The sequence below is a fragment of the Malaya genurostris genome, chromosome 2 (genome assembly GCF_030247185.1).
Source record: "Malaya genurostris strain Urasoe2022 chromosome 2, Malgen_1.1, whole genome shotgun sequence".
Classification (NCBI taxonomy): Eukaryota; Metazoa; Arthropoda; class Insecta; order Diptera; family Culicidae; genus Malaya; species Malaya genurostris.
In genome coordinates this window covers 146085696-146110960 of record NC_080571.1, presented here as the reverse complement: position 1 = coordinate 146110960, position 25265 = coordinate 146085696, and the positions used below count along the sequence as shown (strand labels likewise).

Sequence of the window (25265 nt, the reverse complement as noted above, 5' to 3'; positions counted from 1 at the left end):
GTGTGCGTGTGTGGCCGGCCGGTGTATGCTGGATCTTTGCAGGAAACTCTCTCCGGTTGTTCTGTTGCTACTCTGCAGTTTTGCGGACAATGGTGGGTGGATTTGACTCAAGCGGATCTCAGTTAGCCTCAAATGCCGTTCTGGGTGGACGAACGTAGTGCTTAACCGCACTATTTTGTAAGTCGGTATGCAACTCCGCTGGTTTCGGGTGTACAGCAAGCTGCTATGTCGCCATGATTTCTAATTGCGTAAATATAATGGATCCTAGACGCCGATGACAAGGCCGGTATTAGGTATGCTACTGGGGCTTTCTTCAATATTCACATTTCATACCTGATTTTTCTATCGCTTCCTTCTAACTTCTTTATTTCATAGGTAATCTACTAAAACCTTCACTTATCTTTTTCTGTACAACTTTTTTCCGATGTCTTTAGCCTCTGTCTTGCTTGAAGCGCTAATGTAATCTGATCAACTTTTCTTCATAACTTTCCGCCCCAGTAGCTCAGTCTCTCCCACTATTTTGTGATTCCGCCCGCCCTATTTCCTGCTTTCTAGTCTCGAGTGTTTCCGCGGTTTCCAGTGATTGTATTTTTTGTAAATTGTAAATGTTTAACAATGTTTCGCGTTTGTTTATTTATTTATTCATTCAGACCGTATTTTATATTTCATATCGCTGAACTTATATTGATCCTCAAATCATTTTACAATATTTTTTTCAAACTAATAGATACCTGAACATTTACAATATAGCTAAGACAAGCTGTCCAACTGTAATATTTATAGCATCTATGTACCACTTATGGCAAACTAAGATGATCACCTAATCGTACTGAAAAGTGTTATGAAAAATTCACTTGCTCGCATCGCTCGGTATAGGGTAAAGGGTCTAAATGGTAACATACTTCAAAATTTAATCATAAATTGCAGATCGTATATTAGGTAATATGGAACTATTTCGATTTAGATCAACAGGAGATATTTACGATTATTTTCTACCCATTCTTTCACACGGCGAATTTTGAAAAGGTGCCCCATAGTAGAGTAAGACGTAGTGGCTTGCGGATGAGTTAGTTGAACTTAGAATTAGTTAACAAATTTTGTCAATGAACATTGAAAATAAGAAGAATCAGCTCGAACTTATTTATACCCCTAATACAATCAACTCATTTCTTTACTATCTATAACTTCGTTCTCACATTCTTTTGTATCACTCCAGAAGCCTACAATCGCGTTGCGAAAGTTTGGCACTACTATTTCATAATTGACTTTATTTAATAAATAGCGAATTTTAAAATATTTTGCAATTCATTCATTCTAGAAAGTACGATTTGCTATTATATCACAGATAACTATGAGGAATGGCGAAAGGCTTTCTTGGAAAGAAAATTATCTACGCGTTTATAGTCCGACATAAGGCAACACCAGGTTACTAAAGCAAACATTTTAAGAATTGTTTGGGCGAAACGGAGTCATTTAACCGAAAACAGCCTAAACAGCATTCATTTACTCTCACAATACATTTCGGACAAACACCGTGTATTACAGCTAGTAGTGGTAGTACTAAGATATTAATCTTCATTTTATACAATCGCTTTTACTAAAGTACAGACTTATGTTTCATTGCAACCAGTAAATATTCAGTTTCATCTGTTACTGCTATGCACTTTTTAATAATTCACTTATTTAATATCTTTATTGCAGCCTCGAACAATATTGATGGGACTGTGCCTTCCTGGAACCTGCCAGCTACGAGATGTTGTTCAAATGACTCGTGCAAGTCGTACTACACAGCAAAGTTTCGAGATATTAGGCGTGAGATCTCCAACGTTGAATAATTTTTCCCTTTGGAAAGATAGCACGTTCCAGATTCTATGGTAATTCTTTATACAATAGATAATCTTTCGAATTATTGAAACCATGTGGCTTGGATATAATTGTTCATACAGATTATAATGGTATAGTTTGAAAACAAACCTATTTTATACCTTACATATACAAAAAACATATAGATGCAATTCGCAAAACGCTGCGGTGCAAGGGTGCCACAGAGACATCCACCAGGTAACAGATTTGTACGGTGTACAGGTAATTGTTGCAGTGGATCAAAAGAGACAACACTTATCGCGTGGTGCTATACAGCAAGCAACACCTTTAATCTCACAATAAAAAAATATCCACATATTAAACCGTAGCATTCAACTTCAAAGACAAAAGTTGTGCTAACTGGTTTAGAAAATTCACAATCCAATTAAGGCACTAATACAAAAAAAGACAATATTCCTGTGGCCTCCATGTCACAGACACCAACAGGATTAGTGACATTTTCGGAACTTGCAGAATAGATTTTACAGTATTCATTCTTTCTGATCCCTTAAGGGAATAACACTTTTTCAAAATAATTTAATATTTTCTTTATATTTTCTTATAGTAAAACATTTTAAGAATATTCTGTGAAATTTTCAAGCCTATTGGAACGAAACTCTGAAAGTTATGGAACTTTATAAATTGCTATCTCATTTTGCGAAGAAACAAGAGCTCGTCCCACAGGCCCAAGATTTCTACTTAAATTGAATTCAAAACATGACAAAACATTCTTGAGATGTTTTATTATAACAGAATACAAAAGAAAATTTATGATTTTTGAAAATGTTAGACCATACGGCCTCCCTAGAATAATAAATTATTTCCTTCGATTTTATTGACAAAAGCTTCAAACGCAGTTCTGTAGGAACACTGGCTCGTGACGGATGTACTTTCGCATCGCTTCGCCACGAGTTGCTATAGAGTGCTTTTTCGTGAACCGTGAAGATTTTAGTAGTTCTTATCGGCCATTTACCTACACGCGCTATGCCTCGGAAAAGTTTCTCACCGGGAAATACGGAAAGTTTTCATCAGTTTTACGCGAATTGAAACTGAATTTTTATTCAGTTGAATGATGAATGAAAACACGTTATGAATGATGAATGAAAACACGTTATGATAAAAACACGTGCTCGGGACAGCTTTCTGCTGAGGTAAGTGATGTGAAACCGCATGGACGGTATAAACCAGAAGTGACTAGTGCTACCACGTTATATCGCCATTGTTATAAGCCTACCATTCGGCCATACTTGTTGTGAATAAAGCCGAATAGGCGGACATAGTGCAGTGATTCAATACCAGTGTTAGTGACATCCCCGATACCCGACCACTGTGGATACGGTCGTAATAGTGAGTGTGACGCAGACACCCGACCATCGTGGATAAGGCCGTGATAGTGTGGCAGCTGCGATCTTCGCTCGTTGGAGCTTTCGTCGCAGCCGCTGATCGTCCGCTTCCACTGGTTTTTCGGTAATTGCTAAGCAAAAGACTGGGACACCTTTGGATGTAGCGGTAAGTCCCATTCTTTCTCTCTTTTTCTCTGCAACTATATATATTTACTGTTGAATATATACCATACATTCCCCCCCAAACTACACCCACTCACCCTAGCATTGACCGGGCTGGACCCCCTAGGGAGGAGGGGAGCTTTTCCCAAGCCTGTTTGCCGCCAAGCAGCTCACTCCCGGCAATCATGAACACCGGGGACGAGATATATAGGCAGACACTTCTGTTAAGAGCTGTGGGAGAGTAAGGCGCGGTAGACGTCCGTCTACTTGCCGACCGCTTTCTAATCCTCAGAAGCGTCCAAAAAGTTTTGGGGAAGGACCCGCAGAAGGTGATCTCCGCGTCCAAGGAGGCGAGAGGAACCCGGTATGCGATCCGAACAACGTCCAGAGCCGGCTACCGCGCGCTGCTGGGATCTCATTGATGGACAGAAAGTGGAAGTTATTCCCCACCCAACCCTTAACCAAATGCAGGGTCTCATATACGACCCTGAAACTAGAAATGTAGAGACCGATGTGATCCTGGAAATGCTCCGGCCCCAAAATGTCGTTGCGGTGAGGAGGATTGCCACCAGGAGAGACGGAGTAGTCTCTAACTCCCCCCTCCTAGTCTTATCCTTTTCTGGTTCGAACCGCCCCCAACTTGTGTACGTTGGCCTGATCCGTACGGCAATAAAGTCGTATTACCCTCCGCCCATGATCTGCTACCAGTGTGGTAGATTCGAGCATGGGAGCAGGACCTGCCCCAACAAAAACCCGAACCCGCCGAAATGTGCCAACTGTGTCGGGGATCACTCCGCGCACAGTAGACATTGTGAACAATATAAGGAGGAGGAAGCCATTGTCAGAAGGTCGACAACGGCATCTCCTTTCCCGAGGCAAGGAATCTCATGAAGACCAGTCAGGCAGGTACTTCGTTCTCCGCTAAACTGAAGGTGCGTCTGTTCGTAGAAAGCGAATAGAAAGACAGGACCATCGTTCTTCTACGCGAGGAGATCCGGACCCTCCGAGCCGAACGAAGCGGAAACACGAAGTAGCCCGACAACAACAACCAGAACAACTACTAGCAGAAGATCAGCGACCTGAAGACCGCTATGTAAGAGATTGAAAAAATGACGGAACAAATCCGACACCTACAAGGAGAAGGTAACAACCTGATGCGCCTGGTGCCGGCAAGAGCAAAAGAAAAAACGCCAAAGGGAAAGTTCAAAACGAACCGGACTCCATCTCTGTTAAGGATCAGGCCTACGTTAAAAAACTCGCTCTCGTTCTTCTTCCATGTCAGTAGATTCGATATCTATCTCCAGCGCAAATGCTCAACCTGACATGCCAATAGATACCGAAATCTCTGACTGAATACCCCACCCCCCCCGAATCACCCCTTCAACACTACAAACTAAATCATCTACCAGGCAGGCATCCGAAAGTTCAGCGCGGGACTCCCCCGCGGTGCTCTCGAATCCTGCCTATTCACCATCTCATCGTCTCGACTCTCCACCTAATGTCCCTCAAAACAAACAATCTCAGACCCACACCCACCCCCATTATTACAACAACTCAACCCCACCAGGAGACCAGTGACCTTCTTGTGGACCTGCTCCGACAGATCCTGGAGAAGTGAGTGTGGTGCGCTCGCCAAATATCCAATTATACGACCACAACCAGCCTCGAACTTACTGTAGTGCTGTGGATTTGAACCGGCTCCCCGCGCCTGCCCCCCACATGTTTCGGTGGGCTTTTGGGTCCAGGACAGAGAATCGCCACCGTTAGCTGCAGAGAATTCGAATGACAGAGCAAGCTGCTTAAGTCCCATCTGGCAAAAGACGGCCTACTGTCTTAAGCACGCCACAGTATCCTCCATCTCTAACGATGCGCAGGCGCATCGTCCCGACCTGCTCTCACCGTGCGGGCCGCACAACACTACTAGGACACCAGAAACTCCCCCATATGACCTCCACTCCATCACTCAAACGGATAATGGCGCCAACCAAACGCCAACATTCACCCCCCATTCGGTGGGGGGGGAGGACAGGCTGATGGGTCTGACACCTTATCCCTAAACCTCAGTGTCAGTTCGTCTTCTTCAGATACCGTCAACCTATCCACCCAATCCACGCTAGCCATTCAGTGGGATGTGAACGGCTTGCATCAGTCGCTCGGCGATCTCCAGCATCTCGTGGCCCTCCACAACCCCGCCGTGATCGCGCTACAGGAGACGCACATTGGCGACCACGGGGATATTTCCCGTGGCTCAGCCACTGCTACTCCTGGAGTGCAGCCACCGGTAATAATATTTACCAAACAATAGGTATGGCAGTCAGAGATGACATTCCGTCGCAAACGTGGGGAAGAAATCTTGGGCGCGGTCGAGAAGTGCGATGCCGTGGTGTTAAACGATGGCAGTCCAACGTTTTTTAGAGGTAGCTGCAGGTCAGCCATTGAATGGTCAGCCATTGAAAGGTTGCACGGGCTCTTTCACAGCCCAAAACTTCAGACCTATAAGCCTTCTCTCATGCACAGGAAAAATCCTAGAGAGACTAGTAAACAGGCCTCGTCACACTTCTCGAAGAGCGCCGTTTACTAGACCACAGGCAATTTGATGCGCCATGCATAGACATAGCAAAAGCGTACAACACAGTCAACCGGGAAGGGGTCCTTCAACAACTGGTTGACTGGGGCATCAACGGGCGAATGGGTGTCTTCTTGGTAGACTTCCTAAATCAAAGGAACTTCCAAGTCTACATAGGCGGATCCCTCTCCCAACCATTCGCAGAAAAAAACTGCGTCCCCCAAGGCTCGGTAATTGCCGTAACCTTATTTCTAATGGGGATGAATTCCGTTTACAAATTTCTTCCCAAAGGTGTGCGTATCTTCGTATACGCAGACGATATTGTAATTATCGTCACTGGCAAATTCAGAAAAATGATTCGAAGAACCATCTAACAGACGGCGAACGCTATCCGCAAAGCGTGGGCTTCAACATCGCCCCTGAGAAATGTACCCTTTCACATTTCTGTCGGGATCTTCATATCAACAGCGAATCTCCGGTCCGGATAGGAACTGTCCAAGTTCCGTTTGTGAAATTTCCCAGAATACTCGGCGTCACATTCGACCCTGAGTTTCACATATCACTTCAGTCAAGTCAAAAAGGATTGCGAATCCCGACTTAGGCTGATACGGACCATCAGTACACCCACACCCGAAGTGGAATCGCCATAACATTGTCCAATCACTGATATGGAGTCGCATTTTTACGGGAAAGTCCAGGCAATCGAAACATATTGTGGTGATAAAACCACAATTTGCTGGGTTCCTAGACATAGTGGGATCCCGGGTAACGAAGAGGCAGACCTTCTTGCGGCTATGGGCAGAGATGCCGCAAGGTTTGTCCATATAATTCCACGTCGAGCATTTCATTCGGCACTGGAGAGCCGCAACGGGAGTTCTGCCTAAGATAAAGGGCGATCTGGCCAAATGGTCGGACCGCCCGGACCGCAGTGAATAACGGGCACTGTCACACTTAAGAACCGGCCACACCACACCACACTTCGACAGCCTCTGAGCTACCTAACTTCAGTAATAAGTCCCTCTCTCAGCAATAGCCCAACCTTCAGTCCTATCAAACCCTCTCCAAGTCTCGTCTTACACATAAACAGTCCTCTCTCCCAACAACATAGCCCACCCCAGTACTCAAACTCATCCAACCGTCTTTAAGTCTTATCTCGCACCATCTCACTTGATAAGTCTTACCACACCCCCACGAACAATCTGTCCGCATCAACAGTAACAACTATCCCTTAGTCTTGCCCCACACCTAAACAGCCCCTCAACAGCAATAGCCCCACATTAACTACAATCTTCTCTCCTCTCTCTTCTCTTTTTTCTTCACCAATCGCTGCGTCCGACCCTGCAGGCCGTCTGCCGGGAGGCGGTCCCCCGGAGATGTTTACCGCGGCCCTTAACCGGTCTAGCGACGCTAACTGCGGCCCACCGAAACCCTTGGAACGGTTACTGGAAGGGGACGAAAGGCGACGGAAGGCTAAACACAATGTCATCCCGGAGGCCATCCGCCGGGTGCCCTACCCCCGGGGATGTTCACCGCGGCCCGGAAGATGGAACCAGGACATGACAATTACACACTTACTATCAGCCATCCGCTGGGAGCGCTGCCCCCGGTGACACTCACCTCAACTTGAAAGGAGGACAACCGAACAACTCGCCACACAGCAAGCGGCCATCCACCGGGGGCGCTGCCTCCGGGGATGTTCTCTGCGGCCCAGTAGGAAGACAACCTATGTCGGGATTCACCGCAGCCAGGAGTGGAATCTTCAAGATCACAATGCCCTTTAAAAAACATAGACTTAAGCTTCAGCCCCTACCCCTTACCCCTATCTCTTTCTGCCACCACAACAAAGCCCAATTCAATGTCCCTAATATAACTTAAGCTTCTGTTCCCTGCATTCGTCTCTCTCTGTCTCCCCCACGTCTTTGTCTTAGTTTTATTTAATGAAATGTAAAATTACACATTGTAAAATGCCCTCCAACCCCACCACCAATACACCTCCTCTCCCAACCCAACCCCAAATCCCTACTTCATTTACAAACCCGGCGAAAGACCATAGAAAGGTGAAAATGCGTTTTTCTCGAAAGTCCGTGTCCATCATCATTCAAAAACTACTGCACCAATTTTTTTTTCAAATTTTACACACACTTTCTACATAGAGAAATCCAGACCCCAACGTTTTCCGTTTCCGTTTTACGTTTTCAACGTAAAAAACTTCTACTCTAACTATGCTGCTTTGATTTGTTCACTTCTGGTTAGTTTGCGCTGAGATACAGTGGACACCGCAAATCGTGATTTTTTAAGGAGCGTCCTCAAAAATACCTCTTCGCCGACTTTTTTCTCAATAGTTTTCCACGAAAAAATTATTAATTGTTGTTCGAATGATGCTTTTTATCATGCCAAATATTTGAATTTATTTTGTTGAACGATAACTCCGGAAAAAAATCTCAGAAACGATGATTTTTTGAGGCGGCTATAAGCTCAATGACCAATTCTCTCAGGGTTTATTTAATTTGATGGGTAATTTATCATCAACCACAAACAATGCAATCACTGTTTTGAAGTGGAATTCTTGAAGCATCGTGTCCAAACTTCAAATGAATCTTTTTTATTACCTAGTCAAAAATGTGACGTGCCCAAGGTAGACTACCCAATATCCCAGTTCGCGACATTCTTGAATAATGTGACCTGCCACATATGAAACGTCTCTATCGTTTCATTAAGACCATTAGAATTTCAATTTAATTTCTTACGTTAGCATCTTTCCTATTCCGTGAGTTAAACCAATAGCCTATCATACACTAAATAAAAGTGAGGCACTGAATCAAATAAACCTGAAATACTAATAAGATCATGTACGATATGTACAAAAAAAAATATTTTGATGTAATGAATAGCAGCTAACCGTTTGATAAAAACACTAAAATGCAAATTTTGCGTCTACTTAGCGTTTTATATTGAACTGCTAGGCGGAGATAATAGACCAATTTGAGCTACTTTAAGCACTGATGAGTCGAAAGCGAAACGTGAAGACATTGATATTAATACTAGTATCTTTAAATAGCATATTGTTAGTTATTCTCCAATTGGATTTTATTCTTCAATAATGATAATTTTTTATGACGGCTATATTTAGGAAAGTTATATAATATATGTTACAGGATTTCAGTATTACAACAGTGTTCAAAACAGCAACTAGTAACAAGGCTCCAGGTAGCTAACTTCTCTTTCGTCACTACATAACAGATCGGCTGAAAAGTTCGTATCGTTTCTATGAGAGGGCGCCACTAGAATTAAATCCATACCATTTTCAGTTAGTACCAATCTTCAAAAGACACGTGTATAAATTTGACAGCTGTCTGATTATTACTTTGTGAGATATTGCATTTTGAGTGAAGCTACTTTTGATATTGTGAAAAAAATAGAAAAAAAGGAATTTCGTATGTTGATGAAACACTACTTTTTGATGAAAAAAAGTGCCGCTGATACCAAAAAATGGCTTGAGGAGTGTTATCCAGACTCTGCACCGGGCGAAGCAACAATTCGTAAGTGGTTTGCAAAATTTCGTACTGGTCATATGAGCACCGAAGACGATGAACGCAGTGGACGTCCAAAAGATGCTGTTACCGATGAAAAAGTACGTGTGTGTAATGTCAGAGACATAACTGGATGTCGTGAATACGAATATGACACGCTTTATTTATGCCTCCGAATTCGAATTGGTAGTTCATCGATTGTTTGAATTGTGCAACTTTCCCCTCTTTCATTACTAGAAATTACTAGACTAAATTACAGATTAGTTACATTAAACATTCTGAAACGCAATTAAATATTATGAAATAAGCAGTATAGTTCTTTATAATAAAAAAATTGTGGCTCTGAAAAGAAATTTTTATGAAAGCGTTCGTGATGAAGAGTGACGATTTGAGTTAGTTCAGCAATCAGACTATGAATTCTAAACCCATATTCCAGAACTAAGCTCCAAAACTTGAAGACGATTTTTCGCCATGACTACCAGAATGGGTTTTATAGAGTACAGTAAAGTAAATTTCCACATAATTCTTTAGGAGTATTGTTATGGTTTTAAAAAGAACCGAATAGAAGAAGTCTGGAATAAAGAACTGGATCCTGAGTTCAAGAACTGAATTTTGAACCAATAACAGACTCAGAATCCAGTTTCAATTCTAGAATTGCAATTTCGAAACTCAAATTAGTTCCGGAATACAGTTCAAGAATCCAGTTTCAGCACGCAGGCTCTGAATTCTAAACCTATATTGCGGAACTAAAATCTGAAAATTGAACTTCTCGTTACGACTACCGAAAACCAAATGATGGCAGGTGCTCTCTCCGTCACTGCTGGTTTAACTCCCGCGATGGCAGTCTGCTCGCCTTGAAGGCCAGCAAGCGAATGAAAGCTGCGACCTGAGCGTTTGAGGTTTTAACCCGGCAGAAGGTGCACTTTCTGTCGTTGCTGGTTGATGGTTTAACTCCCGCGATGGCAGTCTGCTCGCCATCAAGGCCAGCAAGTGAATGAAAGTTGCGACCTGAGCGTTTGAGGTTTTAACCACGCAGAAGGTGCTCTTTCCGTCGCTGCTGGTTGATGGTTTAACTCCCGCGATGGCAGTCTGCTCGCCTTGAAGGCCAGCAAGCGAATGAAAGTTGCTACCTGAGCGTTTGAGGTTTTAACCACGCAGAAGGTGCTCTCTCCGTCGCTGCTGGTTTAACTCCTGCAATGGCAGTCTTCTCGCTTTGATGGCCAGCAAGCGAATGAAAGTTGCTACCTGAGCGTTTGAGGTTTTAACCACGCAGAAGGTGCACTCTCCTTCGCTACTGGTTGATGGTTTAACTCCCGCGATGGCAGTCTGCTCGCCTTGATGACCAGCAAGCGAATGAGAGTTGCTACCTGAGCGTTTGGGGTTTAAACAACGCAGAAGGCGCTCTCTCCGTCGCTGCTGATTGATGGTTTAACTCTCGCGATGGCAGCCTTCTCGCCTTGAAGGCCAGCAAGCGAATGAAAGTTGCTACCTGAGCGTTTGAGGTTTTAACCACGCAGAAGGTGCTCTCTCCGTCGCTGCTGGTTTAACTCCTGCAATGGCAGTCTTCTCGCTTTGATGGCCAGCAAGCGAATGAAAGTTGCTACCTGAGCGTTTGAGGTTTTAACCACGCAGAAGGTGCACTCTCCTTCGCTACTGGTTGATGGTTTAACTCCCGCGATGGCAGTCTGCTCGCCTTGATGACCAGCAAGCGAATGAGAGTTGCTACCTGAGCGTTTGGGGTTTAAACAACGCAGAAGGCGCTCTCTCCGTCGCTGCTGATTGATGGTTTAACTCTCGCGATGGCAGCCTTCTCGCCTTGAAGGCCAGCAAGCGAATGAGAGTTGCGACCTGAGCGTTTGATGTTTTAACCGTGCAGAAGTTGCACTTTCCGTCGCTGCTGGTTGAAGGTTCAACTCCCACGACGTCTGCTTCCATCGAACGCACGAAAAGAAATGATCGATTTTCACCACGGTTCCCCTTTTATACGCATTCAGTTGAAGATATGTGCCTGACTACCTCAAAATCGTCGTCCTTGCGCGAAAAACCGAAGCGAAAGTAAAGAGTTTCCGCATTAATTTGAAATTTTGAGAAAACATAATTTTTGAGTTATTTGTGCTTATATCACACTGTTCAAAATATTATCCTAAATTCCTGATCATATTTTTGATGAAATGGTGAAAGAATTATGTTGCTACCATTAATACAAGTCGAGATATTCACGATTAAGTTCTGCTCATTATTCCATATGGATAATTTTGAAAAGACACCCCATAGTAAAGTAAGTCGTATTCACGACAAAACGTAAAAAAAATCCACAAAATGATTTTCAATGACCGTAAAGTGAAGTTGATCGAGATAGCTGACACCCTAAAGATATCAAAGGAACGTGTTGGACATATTATTCACGAATATTTGGATATGAGAAAGCTTTGTGCAAAATGGATGCCGCGTGAGTTCACAATCACAATGTCACATGTCGATGAAAACCATGCTGAAATTGAACGAATTGGGCTTCGAATTGCTCCCTCATTCACAGTATTCTCTAGATTTGGCCCCCAGTGACTTTTTCCTGTTCTCAGACCTCAAGAGAATGCTCGCTGGTAAAAAATTTAGAAACAATGAAGAGGTATTCGCTGAAACTGTGGCCTATTTTGAGGCAAAGGACAAATCGTACTACAAAAATGGTAGCGAAAAGTTGGAAGATCGCTATAATCGCTCTATCGCCTCTGATGGCAATTATGTTGAATAATGAAAACTTGAATTTTGGTAAAAAAAATGTGTTTTTCTTTTAAACGATACGAACTTTTCAGCCGAACTGTTATGCTGTTCTAATACATCCCATTTGTTTCGTATCTATAGTTGAGAGTTTAGTCTCTTAAACCAAGGTTAGTTAATGATTGTTTTCGAGTGGTCAATGTGAAATTTACCTTTATCAGATGCAATTATTCGTTATTCCACCTGTGTTCTACTGAAGTTTTTGTCGTTCCCATTTTAGCAGTATTTATCTTTTGTATAATATTTATGTTAATTGCTAGATCCTAAATTAGATTAGCATTCATTATTTACAAATCAAGCTGAAACATTGTTTCAGCAACATATATCCTACCGTGTCTTTCATTTACGAAGCAGGTGTACTTTATAAATATATTCGAAACTTGCACTCTTTTTTTATGAGCCACTGAGAGCAGGTCTAACGAGATTTTCGAACGATAGACGTTGACATCCGTTTGTGATACCTGTTAACCTCTGCTGTAGGGCCACCTAAGCCGGCGCAACACGAGCAACGTTACAAAATTTGAGGCAGATGATCTCTTCCGTTTGATTTCTACAGTCTGTGCTGAATTCATCTGTAGTACGATGCATAGCGAACAACAGTTTGCGGTGCTCGATCTTCTCGTTCATTATCAGATACAGTTCCGATCGTTGTGATGAGGAGAGCTGTTTCAAAGTTGGATCTCACGGAGATGCCGGTTAACTGCTAACGGTTTGCACTTCAGCGCTGGTAGTTAAAGTTTCAGTCTACCTTCCTCTCTGATGTGGGTGAACTGCATCATTGGGACGCGGGTTATCATTCTTCTCCATAAAAAGGTTCCCATCGTTGATGTAATTTTAGCCGTGTGTAATGCAAGTGGTGGTAGTATCGATGACATGTACGTATTAAGAATCTTGCCCTTCCCAGTCTCCAGTTGAGTTGAGCACGAAACGCATGAACAACGCTCTCATCGCTTCGATCTGCTCGTTTGATGTTATGATTACGCTGATATCGTCTGCGTAAGCCACCAGCAAATCATTACCGCAGACTCGTTAGAGCTCCTTTAACAATGACGTACTGAGTGCTGAATTTTAAACGACCGTGAAAGATGCCCACTGATAAGAAAAAGCAATGTAGATCGGCTTGCGATTAAAGAAAGTAAGTTTGTAAGATCTTCATCAATTCCGAATGATTCCATGGCTCGGAAATTAAATGAGTGCCATATACTATCGTACGCGTGGTCCAGATCGAGGCTGATGAGTTTACCGGCTTGACGACGGCAGCGCAAATCAGTTATTCAGTCTTTCAGAGCAAGAGTGGCTTGGAAGATGTTTCGATCAGAATTCTAACATTTCTGTCCTTCTATTCCTTTATTTTGATAGTATCCGTCGTACACTAATCTGTAACCCTGTGGGTTTCATGTAAATTACTTGTTGGCTCCACCACCAATTCCTCTCTACCCAGTTTCCCCTTTGCTACTCGTAAGCGAGTTACTCTCCCTCTCTTGGGTAACGTACCTGGCACTCGATGAGTGTCATGCTACCCAGAATAGCAGTGGCAGGGTACCTTCCGTCAGACCGTGTCGATTACACCATTCTTGTGCTGACTCTATAAGGGTTTGAGCATGGAGGCTTGGGGAGGTTCGACCAAAGATGGAGCCACCTGAGACCGTGTTGCCAAACAATAAGCGACCTGTCAAAGTATGCATTTTTGTCGGGAATTTTGGTTGCATTCCGATAAATGTCAGTCGTGTCTCACAACAGTAGTGAATAAAACAGCTTAGCGGGAAATGAATCGATCTCTTTAGACCGTGACTGTCCAGCAAGACAGAAGTGCGCGACGGAAACTAAAATTTATATCTAGTGGATGAAGAAAAATCGGAACCTCGAAAATTGTACAAATATCTCAGTATCAGTCGTTAGTGATAGGCTAAAAAGTTAGAGTATGTAAAATTGAGAATTAGTATGAGAAGTAAACGTGAAAAGTGTGCAAATGTGCTTATATCCAATAGTACGATTCAACTGTACTGAGAACACACGGTGAAAGGAGTGATTTTAATTGTAAGAATCAATTTCGGATATTAAAAGGTTCGCTTGTCTGCGGACCTTTTTTCTTTACGATCGGAACAAGTTCCGATCTTTCTTCACAGTTTATATAACGGGTTACGGCGTGGAGTGAACTTACCAAAGAAACGCCAGCGATCGACCGCCATAACAACCAACTAAGCGTCCATCGTCGATTAACGCCATTTTGGAGCGAGGCTAGTATCGACCGTAGTTTGGCGCCATTGTGAGCAGCACGAGGTCGCCAAGAGAAAACACACATCGCAAGCCAGAATTGATGGTGATGGGTACAGCGAGTACCGAAGAGACCACGTTGAACGAAATTCCAACGGCCCAACTCAACAAACGGTTCTATGGAAACGAAGGTAGCCGATTCCTGAAAATTCGGCTAACAGGCCAACAAGCGACAGGGACAACCACAGACAAGCGGATGTACCAGGTATCGGGTGACGTCAGTAGTAAGTATGAAAAGATCTTTTGAATTTAGTTAGTAAGTCAAAAGTTAGACTAGGGCATTTAGAAGAGGATGAAATTAAAGCAGGTGATTATTGAACAATTTACCCTGGTTCTCGCTCCCATTACGATTTCCCTGGCTGCAAAGAGCCATACTTAAATGCTCTTGCATGACGGTTACCTCGAAAGGGTTTTGATTCAGTCCGCTTTTGAGCATCCCTAGTTGTGGAGTTGTTTTGCCGAAGTCCGGTGGAAACCCTGTTGGTCTAATGGACTAAGCCCGTTCCTGCTAAAAGAGGTGGTATGAGGGTGGTGTAAGTATTCGATCTGCGTACGGTGTAAGCGACCCTTAGAGCATTCCCAGCGATTTCCTAAAACATAGGAGCCAGCGGTTTTAATAAACCATAGAGAGAGTTTCAATTGGCGCCCAACTAAAATTGTTAGGCAGAGAAGTACATTAACTTTACACCACGGGGGTAAAAATCGTAACCGATTTAAAACTTGTCGTCGTTCTTCCAACGTACGAGTTATAACTGAATTGAATTTAATACTCTAAGTTCACAAAGTCATAAGATGGATTTAGAAATTCAAGCATTATACAAAAATCTTCTAGTTCGCCATCTAGAAAGATCGGAATTGGAATACGAACTTCAAATTCGTGCGGTTCAATTTGAAAAAACAGACAGTCGCTCGGTTTTACAGAGAAGACTGAGGGATCGCATTAAAGAAGAAAAAAAGAAATACGTTACGGATACGGATGTGTTCAGGAGTGACATATCAGTAAATGATGAAATTAAGATCATTGATAACAATTTAAATAATATTAGAGGTTATCTGGAAGGCAGCGTGCGTTACGACGGTTTAAAAGATAGTTTGAAAACACGCTTAGCCCACTATTTTTTCAGACCAAGAAGAATCCAGGAAGTAGTAGATCAGGATGATGATCTCTTAGATGTTGATAAAATGGTAGGAATAATAAGAAACTTGATGAATAGTTATTTTTCTCCATTTCCGCCAATACGAGAAATCAGGGAGGAGATGGTACAACAAATTACCCAAACTCTCTCCAACTTGAAGGAGGTAGGACAGCTAGGAAATAAAAATCTCGGAAATTCGTCGGGATCTAACTCTCAAGATTTAAACCATAGCGATCTAGAGCCGGAAAATTCGGAAAACGTCAAACAACAGAGTAAATCTTCAAAATTTTCTACTCGTCGTAGTCAGTTTTCTACTTAAGTCAGTGCGTGAACGAAATCAAACATATAAACGTTTCCCTCTATATAACGGGTGGGCTCCTGGCACGTATGTCCCATACCCAATAGGGTGGTATCCTCAGTCCCCCCCCCCCCTTCCCACGTGTTCGGTCAGCAGGAAGAGAAAATCATTCGTAGAATAGACTTAAAATCCAAAAAAAAGGCTAGGACAATACCACAGCCAGAAACATCAGAAACAGTGACATCCGATTCAAGTCAAACCGGAAGTGATAGTAAGGTAGAACATTCAGGACGACGTCGATATTTACAACATCGACGCCGGCCGGTCTCGGAATGGAATTTACGATATGAAGGGAAAGATAGTGGACAGGGTCTTATGAGGTTTATCAAAGAAGTAGAATTTTACGCCAAATCAGAAAAAGTCGCCGATCGAGAACTCTTTCGTTCAGCAATTTACCTTTTCAAAGATCAAGCCAAAACATGGTACATGACCGGCATAGAAAACGAAGATTTTACGAACTGGAGAGAACTCGTACGCGAACTTAAGCGCGAGTTTCTCAGTCTAGAGCACGATCACGTAAATTAAATTAGAGCTATCTCGCGAAAACAAGGTCCTAAAGAACGCTTTCAGGACTATTTAACTGAAATGCAAAAAATTTTCAATTCTTTAACGAAATCGATTTCCGAAGCAAAATAAATTGAAATAGTCTACCGTAATCTACGGGCGGACTACAAAGGTCACGCGATCGCATCTAACACGGACAACTTGGCCGATCTTAAAAAGTTAGGGAGGAAACTTGATTCTACATATTGGTTCAAATACTCTAATAATGTAAATGATCCGATTCCAACTCGAAACCGTTCCCAGATTACCGAAGTGAGGGCTAGGCCACCAGATGATCACACTTCTCCCAGTGAAAATTCTAATAAAGAGGATAGGTCAGAAGAGGAACCGGGAAATAAACATCCAACTAAGGAGAAGAAAGGAACACAGTATGAGGAAAAGAATAAGGTAGATGATTCGAAGGGTTTGAAGGTTTTGGTTGAGAAGTATATACCTCCAAAAGAGGGAATGTGCTTTAACTGCCGTCTCAGGGGTCATCATCAATCAGAATGTGATCGTCCCAAGCATAAATATTGCCACAAGTGTGGGTTTCACAATGTGGAAACCCGAAATTGTCCATGGTGTGCAAAAAACGGCCAGGAGACTGCTTGAGAGGGCAAGCGAGTCATACTAGTAGACAAAACCCTCATCAGAGTGCTCGAGAAAATGACTTGTACCTTAGTGGCTATAGCAGGGTTGAAAACGGCGAGTACATCTCAGATGTAGAAACCCAGCTTGAAGAAATTTTCATTAATTTAAGCGAGGATGGACGTCCTTTTGTAAAAAATTACATATATGATATCCCTGTAATTGGGTTACTGGATAGCGGGGCTCATCGAAGCATATTAGGGTTAGGAGCTAAAGGTTTAATTCGGCAGGGTAAATTCAGAATCTATGACACGAATATAGAACTAAACACAGCTAGTGGAGAAAGATTACACGTGGAAGGTTGTGTTGATCTACCCATGACCTTCAATAATTCGACCAAAATAATACCAACTTTAATAGCCCCTGAACTGAAACGTCGTCTGATTTTGGGTGCAGACTTTTGGAAAGCTTTTCAAGTTGTACCTACAGTAAAAACCGAAAAGACGGAAAATATGGAAATAACTTCGGGAGTAGAACTATCAGAAAATCAGAGGTCAGAATTAGACCGAATTAAATCCCAGTTCAAGGCAGCTACTAAAGGGTTGTTAGAACATGCCCCACTAATTTGTCACCGAATTGAATTGACCGATGAAGCAAAAAAACTGAAACCTGCCCGCATCAACCCTTTTCCAATGTCCCCCAAACGACAGGAGGAGATTAACAAAGAATTAGATAGCATGCTTGAGGCCGGTATTATTGAAAAATCTTACAGCGACTGGGCGTTAAGATTGGTACCAGTCGACAAAACTGATGGCACCGTTCAGCTTTGCCTAGATGCACGAGAACTAAACGAGCGTACAATCCGAGACTCATATCCTCTGCCACATGCCGAAAGAATCCTTAGCCGTCTCGGTCCCTGTAACTTCATTTCGACCATCGATCTCTCACAAGCATTCCTTCAAATACCCTTACATCCAAAATCAAAAAAAATATACAGCCTTCGCAGTATTAGGCAGAGGCCTTTTGCAGTTTACTCGGATGCCTTTTGGGTTGGTGAATAGTCCAGCGACCCTATCACGACTTATGGACCGGGTATTAGGGTCCGGAGAATTAGAACCACATGTTTTTATATATCTGGACGATATTATCATCGTCAGTAGTACCTTCGAAGAACATATACGATTGCTTCAGGAGGTCGCAATCAGACTTTCAAAAGCGAATCTTTCCATTAATTTACAGAAATCGCAATTCTGCGTGACTGAAGTCCCATATTTAGGGTATTTGTTAACAAATACTGGTCTGCGCGCTAACCCCGATCGTGTAGTCTCTATTGTAAATTACGAACGGCCACATACTCTTAGAGCCGTGCGTAGATTCCTAGACATGTGTAATTATTACAGGCGTTTCATTGCAAACTTTAGCGAGGTGGTTCATCCACTAACAGAACTCTTGAAAAATAAACCGAGAACTGTGAACTGGAATGAGCAAGCCGAAACGGTTTTTTAAAATCAAAGAGCTACTGATAACTGCTCCTATTTTAACTAGCCCTGATTTTAATAAACCTTTTAGCATTCACTGTGATGCCAGTGATGCGGCTATAACAGGGGTAATTACGTAAATGTATGAGGAAATCGATAAACCGGTGGCGTATTACTCCCAGAAACTAAGTGGAGCACAACAAAGATATTGTGCTACCGAGAAGGAGGCCTTGGCAGTACTAAACTCCATTCAAAAGTTCAGATGTTATAACGAGGGTGTTCCATTCACGGTATACACGGACGCATCAGCTCTTACGTACATTCTACGCAGTAGCTGGCGAACCTCTTCACGACTTTGTCGATGGAGCATTGAATTACAGCGCCACGACATGACGATTAAACACCGCAGAGGGGTGGAGAATATCATCCCAGATGCGCTATCGCGCGTTGTGGAAATGATGTCAGAGCGAGCTTCTACAGAAGATTGGTATAGCCGAATGCTCAGAAAAGTTCAAGAGGAACCTGAAAAGTTCAAAGATTTCCAGGTAGTGCAGGGTAACTTAAAGAAATTGGTTTCCACGCAAGAAGATACATTGGATTATCGGTTTGAGTGGAAAACATGTGTTCCTTCGGATATCAAGGAAAAAGTATTGATCGAGGAACATGATGATGTCCTTCACCCTGGGGCCGAGAAAACGATAGCGCGAATCAAAAAGAGATACTTTTGGCCAAAGTTATCGGAAGATGTCAGGTCTTATATTCGCCAGTGTACGGTATGCAAACAATGTAAACCGGTTAACCGATCACAACAGCCACCTATGGGCCTACAGCGCATCACTACTAAACCTTTTCAAATAGTAGCATTGGATTTCATCCAATCGCTGCCACGAAGTAAACGAGGAAATTCCCACCTACTGGTGCTTATGGACTTATTTTCAAAATTCTGTCTGTTATTCCCTCTTCGAAAGATATCCGCTGCCTTAGTATGCGAAATTCTGGACGAAAGCTGGTTCCGTAGATACTCCACTCCAGAGTATTTGATTTCGGATAACGCTACCACGTTTTTATCCAAAAACTTTAAAACCCTATTGGAAAAATATAAAGTACAACACTGGACAAATTCGCGACACCATTCGCAGTCCAATCCGGTTGAACGATTATATCGTACAATAAATGCGTGCTTCAGAACCTACGTACAAAAAGACCAAAAGTTATGGGATACTAAGGTTTCGGTAATCGAATTTTTGTTGAATAATTCACCGCACACCGCGACCGGTTTTAGTCCGTATAGGATATTATTCGGACATGAAATAATAGATAAAGGGGAGGAACATCGAATGGATAGGGATACGGAAGAGGTGACAGAAGAAGAGAGATTGGAAAGAAAAGGGAATGTGGATAAATTTATTAGGGACACAGTATATAAAAATTTACGCAAAAGTTATGAAAAAACCGTAAATACTACAATTTACGTAGCAGCACAAAAACACCTTACTACGCAGTGGGCCAGAAAGTTTTCAAAAGGAATTTTCGGCATTCATCTGCTCCCGAAAATTACAATGCCAAATTAGGACCTCTTTATCTCCCTTGCACGGTAATAGCTCGGGTAGGTACCAATTCATACGAGTTAGCGAATGAAGAAGGCAAATCTATAGGAGTATTCTCATCAGCTGACCTAAAACCCGCATAAACCTGAAAAAAAAGAAAAAAATATATATTTTCTGGTAAACGTAAATAATAAGAAAACTTATCCTAGGGGTATTCCAACGTATAGTTCGGCCGAAGCTATGCGGAACTGCACCCTACCACGATCATCTAAAGTCAGTCCGATGCACAAGTACCGGATGTCACCCAGTATTTCAGAGTTTCACTTGCACGGAATAAACAGCTTGATTTTTCTAATCTCTTCACAAAATCTATAATATACGAGGGACAGAAAAACTTAGAAGAGTACGATTTTGTGGATATTTCGCGCGTTACCGTTAAGATGTTGGAAAACTCGACCAGTTTAAGGGTTTTGACGTTCGGGCAACTCATGGGCTGAGCGACAGTTATTTCTTATTCTCTACTCTCAGAAGAGTAGGAGAGTATAGAGAACAGATAAAAAAAACTGAGCATTCCAAACTATTCACAGATGTAAATAGTTTTGGAGCAGACGAAATTTAGGAGTGGTGAATAAACCGTACTCTTCAAAATACATATTATGTATTTAGAACTGAGGTGACGGGGTACTGTAACCCTGTGGGTTTCATGTAAATTACTTGTTGGCTCCACCACCAATTTCTCTCTACCCAGTTTCCCCTTTGCTACTCGTAAGCGAGTTACTCTCCCTCTCTTGGGTAACGCACCTGGAACTCGATGAGTGTCATGCTACGCAGAATAGCAGTGGCAGGGTACCTTCCGTCAGACCGTGTCGATTACACCATTCTTGTGCTGACTCTATAAGGGTTTGAGCATGGAGGCTTGGGGAGGTTCGACCAAAGATGGAGCCACCTGAGACCGTGTTGCCAAACAATAAGCGACCTGTCAAAGTATGCATTTTTGTCGGGAATTTTGGTTGCATTCCGATAAATGTCAGTCGTGTCTCACAACAGTAGTGAATAAAACAGCTTAGCGGGAAATGAATCGATCTCTTTAGACCGTGACTGTCCAGCAAGACAGAAGTGCGCGACGGAAACTAAAATTTATATCTAGTGGATGAAGAAAAATCGGAACCGCGTAAATTGTACAAATATCTCAGTATCAGTCGTTAGTGATAGGCTAAAAAGTTAGAGTATGTAAAATTGAGAATTAGTATGAGAAGTAAACGTGAAAAGTGTGCAAATGTTCTTATATCTAATAGTACGATTCAACTGTACTGAGAAAACACGGTGAAAGGAGTGATTTTAATTGTAAGAATCAATTTCGGATATTAAAAGCTTCGCTTGTCTGCGGACCTTTTTTCTTTACGATCGGAACAAGTTCCGATCTTTCTTCACAGTTTACAGAGTGGTTTGGCATAATGAGTGGTTTTGGCATAATGAGTGGTTTTGGCATAATGAGCCGACGCTAAATCCGGCCTAAACAGTGGAAGTGTACTATGCTTTCTAGATAAAGGCAGTAATCTGTTCTGGAGACACTCAGATCGATAGATTTCTGCATTTATAGTTCCGGTAGTGTAAAAAAAGTTTCGGTGAGACACTTGTCATCTAGTGTCCCTTTTCGATTTTGCAAAGCTGGTCGCCATAATACGTGAAGCTGGAAATGATAGAAATTGGAAGAAGGAGAAAGATTTTTAAATTTTGTGACAAGATAAGTGAACTAAAAAACTATTTCCTTCGCAAATATATTTCTGTTATTATAATTATTATTATTATTATTATTATGAATAATAATAATAATAATAATAAAAATAATAATAATAATAATAATAATAATAATAATAATAATAATAATAATTATAATAATAATAATAATAATAATAATAATAATTATTATTATTATTATTATTATTATTATTATTATTATTATTATTATTATTATTATTATTATTATCTGTTTCCAGAAAATGACATTAGACGTGATGTTTCCCTTTTATTTATCGCATTTGATGATTTTGCACATCAATTGATAATCACATCGAGATTGTTTCAATTCGTTTTTTGCTTAGTAGATATAAATAAACATAAGAAAACACTCTCTTACTCCTACCTTTGCACTCGACTGTGTAAATCTCGACAGTTTCACCGTGTTGGAAGGAACCGGAGGGAGCGTAAACATTGCAGATCGTCGTATCTTATACTCTCAGTGCAATGAGCCGCCCGTCTAAACTTCTCTCGACGTAAGAGACCTGGATCTGTTCTTTCAGAGCGCTGGCAGTTCCTCTTCTCATGTGATCAACATTGCAAAAAACGACGAAACCCGTCAAGGAGAGTTGTTCGTTCTCTACTTCTTGTAAGCACACGATATCGCGGCAGCGGTTGCTGATGAAGGTATAAAGCGCATTTATTTTCGTGGGGTTTCGTGATGGTACCAATGTTGATGGAAGCGACGTTAAATGATGTGGGAGCCAATTGTTTATTACTTCTACTCCATGTCATCGTCGCTGTCCCGATGTGGTTTTTTACCAGCCGGTCGGAAGCTTTCGGCTGAGTATGGATGTAGTCGATTCGTCAATTTCGTTAACATTGCTACTTTTGGCTTGCAACGTTTGCGTAACTCTTTTGAACAAGTAGTTTTTTGTTTTGGACACAAGATATTCTTGTATGTGATTGCTCCTCACAGTGCTGTACGACAGAACCCATGAACTTTTTCGAAAGACGGCTTGATGGGGAAGGCCGAATAGTCTATCTTGAAAGTGTTTCCACGCCTCAACACGGAAACCACTCACGCGACGCGGCACAATCAAATCGAGTTTGGGAAAAAAGACGAGTGTAATTTCCGTTCGACTCTCGAGTAGCGCAATCAGATAAAACGTACGTTCGGCATCAAGAACAACCGACGATTGCATTATCAGCGCGACCATTTCCTATCAAGCCAATATGTCCTGGTATCTATTGAATGTATATTTTGATAATATTAGCGTTTGGTATCTGATTCAGTAGTTGTACTATCTAGTTGTTTTCTGCTTGTAACGGTTTTAAAAGTAGTGTGCATACATTTTTGGCATCTGTAAATATAACTAAATTGTCTTTAACATTATTTGACACACACACACATACACACATATACATGCACAGAAGCATACATTACTCAACTCGATGAACTGTGTCGAACGATATAGAACACTAAAACCCTCCGGGCCAATTTTCATGAGTCAATTTTTCAAGTGATTGCTCAAACTTTCTATATGAGAAAGGCAATAAGTGTACTTTTATACAAAAGCATTGTTATCGTGATCTTGTAACAAATAGGTACAAATTAAATACAAAATTGACAAATTTACATATTGCTTACCTGAAAAATTAAGACTTAAATGTGGCAACCCTGCACGCTACACGAAATTGAATAAAGCACGCGGCGAACGAAGCAAAACCGCATAAACCGACACGTACAAGCATCGTCATTTTGAATGACGATTTGAATGTTTTGACAGTCATCGGCCTATAACTTCGGAACCGGAAGTCTGATCTGGATGAAATTGCACAGTATATTTGAAGACAATGAGAGCTTCAATTTGACTCATGATTCATGGCAATCGGCTAAACCGTTGCTGAGAAATCGGAGTGAGCTTCATTTTTGGAGATTTTTTTTATCATTATCGGTGCTTTCCGAAGCGGAAACCGGGGACTAGTGGTCTCAAACTAAATTTATATATTCTCTAACTAACAAGTTCTGCCAACTAGATGAATTTAGCAGTAAGCTTTATGAATGTGTGCACCTCCTTTCGCTATCGCTTGTAAAAATACCTATGAAATTGAACATTTTCACTAATTGCCCTGTAATACCGGAACCGGAAGTCGGATCTGGATCAACTTTTCAGGGACATTTTAAATAATTTTAGGATCTTTTATTTGCTACTTAGTTTGTGAAAATCGGTGAAGAAATTTCCGAGAAAATATGAGCGCATTTTTTAATAAATTTGCACATATTTCCTCGTAATTCCGGAACCGGATGTCGGATTCAAATGGAATTTAGGAAAATTGTATGAGGCCATAAGACCTTTCATTTGAATCGAAGTATGTGAAAATCGGTTCAGTCTTCTTTGAGAAACGTGTGTGACTATTTTATCCTTTTTTGGTGCATATCACCCTGTAATTCCGGAACCAGAAGTCGGATCCAAATGAAACTCAGGAACTTTGTATAGGACCTTAAGATCTTTCATTAGAGTTTGTGAAAATCGGTTCAGCCATCTCTGAGAAAATTGAACGACATTCTTTATCACATACACACATACATACATACACACACAGACATTTTGTGATTTCGACGAACTGAGTCTAATGGTACATGACACTCGGCCCTCCGGGCCTCGATTCAAAAGATTTTCACAGTGATTGCATAACCTCTCTATATGAGAAAGGCAAAAATTCATATTTTCACATATTTTGATTTAATTTAAATCTTAATATAAATTGAATAAATAATAAAATAACTTTTGTCCGGTTTAACATTAACCTATCTACACTTTTTTGTAGCATATTCAAACAATATCGCTTTGTCGAATATATTTTTCGCTAATAATTTTCATATTTTGTTAACTTGAATTTCATCTTGATTTTGTCCTCTAAAATCTCATATTTTGTTAGCTTGAATTTCATCTTGATTTTGTGTTACAAAATCTCATACTTGGTTTAAAAGTCTTTCTTTTGTTACACTTTTTCATGACTAATAAACTTCAATTCGATTTTTATTCTACTATTTCGTGCTTACATTTTGTATATTGTCTTATAATATGCTAATTTTTATTGTTTATTTGTTTTTTGTTTGTGTACAGTCTTCGCTAATTTTTATTGTTTATTTGTTTTTGTTTGTACACAGTAATCACTATTCTTATACAGTTATACTGGATTAAAGGTTATCTTCTCTGTTAAAATTCTATTTATATTTATATTTAAAATCTTCCGAGTGATTACGAGTTTTGTTTCTTTTTTCATCGATCATTCGGTATATTTTTTCAATCGATTACTATGGATCTTCTCAAGCCTGTTTGAATTTTAATTTTAGTTGT

The 25265-nt window shown here is 41.4% G+C and overlaps 1 protein-coding gene across 4 annotated transcripts in view; it reads left to right on the top strand.

Moving 5' to 3' along the window:
- Positions 1-25265, top strand: part of LOC131430684 (O-acyltransferase like protein) — an 812547-nt gene that overhangs the window by 216158 nt on the left and 571124 nt on the right. For all 4 annotated transcript variants that reach the window (XM_058595837.1, XM_058595839.1, XM_058595836.1 and 1 more), the window contains one exon: positions 1702-1874. In XM_058595837.1, the coding sequence (XP_058451820.1) occupies positions 1702-1874 (173 nt within the window). The remainder of the gene's footprint in view (positions 1-1701; positions 1875-25265) is intronic.